This window comes from Centruroides vittatus, unplaced genomic scaffold, assembly GCF_030686945.1.
Source record: "Centruroides vittatus isolate TY-2023 unplaced genomic scaffold, ASM3068694v2 contig_18, whole genome shotgun sequence".
Classification (NCBI taxonomy): Eukaryota; Metazoa; Arthropoda; class Arachnida; order Scorpiones; family Buthidae; genus Centruroides; species Centruroides vittatus.
Window position 1 is genome coordinate 1,545,063 of NW_027121101.1, and position 6,366 is coordinate 1,551,428.

Below are 6,366 nucleotides of genomic sequence, written 5' to 3' on the forward strand. Positions count from 1 at the left end.
ACATTAATAATAACTTTAAGTTTTTTTTAAAAAAATATAATAAAGGTGTATTAAATAAATAAACCAAATATTCTTTTATCTCATTAGTTTAATATATAAATTAATATAAATAATTTCCCATAATTTTATGTGATAAAAAATTACTGGAGTATAACGTATAGATAATGGAGAAAAAGTAATAATTTATTTTAATAAGTTAACTCGTTAATTTTTTCTTAGATCAATCAGATATAAATGTAATTTAACGTTTGTAAATTCGCCTATTTTGAACTAAATTCGATATGGAAACCATAATAAATAAATAATTAATAAGGGTATTAAGAAATCTATCTATTAATAAATTTTCTAAATTAAACATATAAGAAAAATTTTTATTTTATTCAATAAATCATTTTTTGTTTTTACGTTTTAATTATTTTTTCCTTCATTATAACGGAAAATATAAGACCAATAATAATAATAATTTTTATATATTGATATAATGTATCCTCCTACATATTGTTATATATATATATATATCCACCCCCTTTGTATGCACTTAGAAATGTGTAATAAGGAGTATTGTCATAATCAACAGTTTTATAAAGGTGTCTAAACTGCGAATCGATGAGAATCCTACACTGAGTTATGTTTAATTATTCTACATTGAAGTTTTTTAAAAGAGAATCTCGACTGTATTTGTAATAGGACCCTCGGGAAATTAGAAACTCTCTTGACTGTAAAAGAAATCAAATATAAAATGAAATTTCTCCCAAATCAGCTAAATTGATTTGATTTTTGGGATTTAATTAACATAATACTAGTATAAATCTTGAATTATTAGAACTTTTACGACTGCATATCGACATGAAACATACAATAAAAAACTATGTAAATATTAATATTATCATTCTAAACTCTTATGCATTAGTGTTATAGATTAATCCTTAATAATATATTTATTTTATTGTATCATTACTTTTGGTAAAAATTTAAAAAAAAATAAAATTAATTTTAGGTAAAAACCCTCTCCGATTCCACTAATATCGAATTTTTAAACGTTACATTATTGCATCATTTTCCACGAAATTTCGATTCGTAATTTCAATTTTAAATACTGTATTACGGAAGTGAAAATGAATGATACATTTGTAATTATAAATTTGATCTAATATTTACTTTTCTCAGATTAATTTTCGTTATCGTACATTTAATGGCGTGTGCGATTTGCTTGAATTAGCATTATGAAATGAATTTCTCTTTTTGCGTTTGAAAAAGATAATGTTTGACTCATTTAAATCAGCTTTGTCACAAGTTTACTCATAATTATGAAATCACGTTATTTCTTGAATCTGATTTCATATTTTGTCATTAATTCAATAGGAAAAAAAAATATGTTTTTTTGCTGATTAATAATTTATTTACAATATTTTTACGCGTAGAACAAGAGTAACAAGAAGCAGAAATAGTTTATCAACTTGTTAAATTTTATGAGTATATTTATATATTTAATTTCTTTTTTTTAAATGAGAAAATGGATTCTTATAGATCAAAATGAGAATTAGAATTGACATTTCAAGCTTTTAAAACAGAAATATAATTTACAGTTTTATTAAAAAATAATTTAGTTTCCGTAAATACAATCATGACAAAGAAAACAACGACCAGTTATATCAATATCTGGTGAAATAGTGATAAAATTCGTGTAAAATGAGGAGATCGTGATAGACTAGTCAGCGATGATGGAGGTGTATGAAAGTCCTGAGAAAAAAAACTAAGCCGTGCTGTATTCACTAAAAATTCAACAGGCTCTTGGTTTGTCGCATTCGTTCGGAGATCTTTTTAACGATTGTTCTAATTCGAATAATTGTCCCATGAAGTTTAAATTGGGTGATATGATAGGTCTTTTTCTCTTCACTAATCGATAAGCGTCGATCAAATTCATGAGTTTATGGTGCATCAAATAACCGATGATAATTGTAGCCGAACGAGAAATGCCTGCTTGACAATGCACTAAAACGTTGCAGTTTTTCATTCTGGCGTCATCTGAAAGAAAACAAACAAAAATACGAACTTTATTAAAAGCTACGTTTACGAATACATTTAATATTTTCGTACTAATTATTAAATTTTTCCGATGCGGAGTGAATTAGATAACAATTTTCTAATTTTTCATTCTTTGCTCAACAGCTACATCTGTTTGGCATTTCTCTCTTCATTTGTTGGACACATGGGCGATGATTCATGCAACCAAACCAGATGTAGTACACATACAACCATTAGGAGCCATTGAATCGCTATTACACACACACACATATTTTTTAAATAAAAATATATAGCACTATATACATTTCTACATTTTATACTTTAGTAATAAGATATTAATATATTTTTTAAAATACGCGTGTGCTTCTTCATCATTAAAATCTCGAACGGAGCTTAAATGGTTTACAATATATATTATTTTATAAAATATATAAGATGAAAACCTACCTATAAATTCAAATGCTGCCTGAAAGTATTGTTTTAAATTTTGATTGTTGTTATCGGAAGCGGGTAATCGTTTAAATTTGATCCCATCCGCCGACTGATGATCGGGGAGATCCGCCGTTACGTTTAGCACATAAGTTATCCCTAAGCGTTTTAACGTCGTCAAATCTGCAGCATCCTTCTCGTTGCCTAAGTAGAGGAATGGCAGAATTGGACAAGCGTGGATAGTCTCTACGGCGTTATCGCAGCTAGGAGATGGTACCGTAGAAGGAGATATATCTTCGGATTGAAAGCATAGATCTCGGTTACAGTTATAAAATTCACGCCAGCCACCTAATTATTTTAAAATGCTTAGAAATTAAAAGGTTACTGAGTAAATAAACGAAAAAAACAAAAAAATATGGCTTACCTTTTAAGATAGATACGTTATAACCTTGATTGTAGAACGCATTCACTAATAGAGAAATTGAATTAGTGGAGAGTAATTTATCTAAGTCCGTCGTGTTATCATCGTAAACAATTATTTCCTTTCCGCAACAGTTTTTCAACACTTCCTTTCCTTCATTTGACGTAACGAAATCCCACAAAGGTAATTTGCATTGTTGTAATCGCCTCCTGTTAATTCTGTCTGTGGAATTAAGGTTAATAGCACCCGAAATGTGATTGGAGTTATAGCACAAAAACGAACGACAATCGATGAGAACGACTGATTTTCTAAAGTTTCTTAATCGGTCGGATAATTCGGAAGAGTTCACTAAACGCACTTGTTTTATCCAGTTTCTATTGTTGTTGCATTGTTCCGTGTCCATTCTACACTTCTTGTGAACGGGAGACGACGGTCGGTAACCGTTAAAACAGAAATTACGATTGAGCGTCAGATGAAGACGTTGCCTCCTTCCTTCGCTAAATTCGAACATACTGGGAGATAACTGAACTTGAGCTGCGCCAGACATTGAGGCTCTGGAATCAAACACCTGGAAATCAAACAACCAACAGCTTAAAGTTAATCCCGCAAAAGATATTGCAAAACAACGTTTCACAATAAGCAAAAATCGCTTGCAACTAATTGCGAAAACGGCACACTAAAACGTTCTGTCCTATATCCTATCCTTTTTATATTATAACTGGAGGGGGAGTGGTTTGTCTGACGTCATGCGTGACATCAGTAGTGGTTATCTTTCGGTCATTATCGGCTTTCTAGCTAAATCGAGAACTTATGATGTCACGATTAGATTAACGGCACCTTTTTTTTTCACTTTTCGGATAGTCGGGATGGTTTCCCTATTTAGTAAATAGTGTCGTCTTGCAAATATCTGAATCATTTCGGATATTCTATATTCCGTGCATTCGAGTTTCTTCTCTTTCCACTCGATACCCAAAACGCCTTCAACTTTAAGATAAATCCATTCATTTCTAAGGCACCGTTCATTATTTTAGCAATTTTAATCAATTATATGACAATTAGATAATATTTCATTCAACTTTATACCCCATACAATCGGAAAAGAATTTTCATCGATTTTTTAATCTTTTAATGCGTCGAAAAACTGTAGAAATTTTAATGCCAAGGGAATTCTTTTATATATATACTTTTTAAAAGAATTTTTTTAATTACACAAAAGCTTAACTAAGAAAATATCGACTAAAAACAATATATATATATTTTTTTCAATTTTTAAATGTATAATCGATCCATATTCTTTTAGAAATAATAAAATAAACAAACCGGCCATTTGTTGATATTTCAATTTAACGCGGTGCCAAAAGTCTGTTTGGACGAAAATACAAAAATTTTGGCAAGAAAGACGAGAGTAAACTTACCTCTTTGTGGTACGGGTAGAAAGAAGAAAGCAGTGAAAATCAGTCGGTCTCAATCTTGCTTCGCGACGTCAACAGTTTCCGCGATGAGTCATACCGACTGACGTCACACCTGGCAGTTGTACACATGGACGGAGCGTGATGCATGACGGGATTTCAGTGATCTCGACCAAGGTCGAATGGCTATGACGCATTCGCTTCTAGAGTCGGATGCGTATGTTTAATACACCTGCCCTTTGGAAAAAAGAGTCGCCATTTCGATTTACTTTAAAATCAATTTAACGTAATTGACCGAAAGAAAAGAAATTCCTACCTTTAATTTAATTATAGGGGGGAATTATCGAAAAATTCTATTTTTATGCAGCTACTATGTAAACTGGAAGAAAATTGATCTAGCTTTATATAAGAACTTTTATTGCCGTTTTCGAAGGTAGCAGACATCATCCGGGTGATTCCAATTGCGTAACACACAACACACCAGTTAATAATTCAATTTTTTAATGTTTTAATAAGGATATCATTGCTTCTACCTTTAAAAAAAATACGCAGATTTTTATGCTTTTCTACTTATAAAGTCTGTATTTATACTTATGTGTTTATTTTAAAATGCAATATAAAGTAAATTAATGCTTGTTTGATTTAATTAAAATAATTTCACAATAAATACAAATGCTTTTATTTGCTACTATGATGTATATAGTTGCGTTAAATACAGTCTGTAGGGAATACATTTCCTATAAATCTATAGGAAATAATGTAGAAGAATTAGTAGAAAAACTATAAAAACTTTTCTACCTATACATAGCATATATATTGAAAATACAAACGTACAAATACTAAATTTATTTTCAAATCAAAGTAATCTCATAGGAAAAAAAACTTAATTTATCCTTAGGATTAAAACAGTATGCCGTAATAATTTAATTTTTCTCCTTTAAAATTAATATACTGCAGAAGTGGACATATTTATGTAAAATATTAATTAGGGTCTTCGATTAAATAACCTTGAATTCGGGCCCCACGCAATAGCATTGTCTTTGCATATAAGGTAGCGGTGCATCAGCATAAAATTATATAAATATAAATATGAAAGTTTCATATTTTTATAATAAAACGAAAAATATATCTTTAAAATGATTAGTTATTGGATTAAATTCGAAAATGAATGCTGTAAAATAATTAATAAGCTTTGAATAAATGAAATTTGCATCTTAACAACAGTTAAGACATTTTCATAATAAATATTTTAGGATAAGAAGGAAGGAAAGTTAATTATAACAAACTTTGGCTAAATAAGAGGAAAATTATACACGAATAATGAAATTTAAAAATGTTTTTAAGTCAAGGATAAATATAGGTAAATTAATATTACTTTGTTGCAATTAAGAAATATATGTTAAAAAGAAAAGTATTTAAATTAAATGCAAAAGTATTAAAATGCTGGCGATGTAAATAGCATAGACTTATTGATTTTTAAAAGTAAACAAGTATCATTCGAGATTTATTTACACAAATTTAATCTTGAGACACTTACGTAATAAATAGATGAAACGTTTATTTAAAAAATTGCTCAATAATACATCTGTAATGATAAAACAACTCGATAAGATATATTACGTATAGAGATAAGTTAATTAATATAAACTCTTGTCAATAATAATATTAGAGTTACTGATAAAAGGGCGAAGAATGCAATATTTTTCTTTTTAAAATGAATAATGTAGTCAAGTTATCCCGAAAGTATTTCTCCCCCCTTCTTCGCTTCGCTTCATCACGTGATATAGTAACGAACTACAGTCTCGAATCGTTTTTAAAAGTGTAACGAAGTGACTCACGACGTTACAAATAGAAAGCATTCCCTTTAAATAACCAGACCTACATCTGTTTCTGTTCTCATTGGAGCAAATGTTGCTTAGCTAAACATCGCCGTTTCAGCTTTTTGGAATCTTACTCTTGCTGATTACGGTCATGTCCTACTAGCTCTGTTCGACGTCACTAATGACGTCAAGGACATTCACTCCGGTCAATGAAAAGACCCCAGAAAAATACTCATTTTAATATTATGACTCATTGTTTGTG

The 6,366-nt window shown here is 29.7% G+C and overlaps 1 protein-coding gene across 2 annotated transcripts; it reads right to left on the reverse strand.

Moving 5' to 3' along the window:
• Window positions 1-1,560: 1,560 nt before the first annotated feature.
• LOC136969503 (dual specificity protein phosphatase 10-like) lies at window positions 1,561-4,426 on the reverse strand. 2 transcript variants are annotated; one of them, XM_067263675.1, is made up of 4 exons: window positions 4,291-4,426; window positions 2,879-3,443; window positions 2,473-2,748; window positions 1,561-2,025 (listed from the first exon to the last, which is right to left on the reverse strand). In XM_067263675.1, the coding sequence occupies exons 2-4, from the start codon at window positions 3,420-3,422 to the stop codon at window positions 1,781-1,783; spliced, it is 1,065 nt and encodes a 354-aa protein (XP_067119776.1). In that variant the 5' UTR covers window positions 3,423-3,443; window positions 4,291-4,426; the 3' UTR covers window positions 1,561-1,780. The 2 variants fall into 2 exon arrangements, with proteins under 2 accessions (XP_067119776.1, XP_067119775.1); XM_067263674.1 differs by having other exon boundaries at window positions 2,473-2,802; window positions 4,291-4,425.
• Window positions 4,427-6,366: the final 1,940 nt, after the last annotated feature.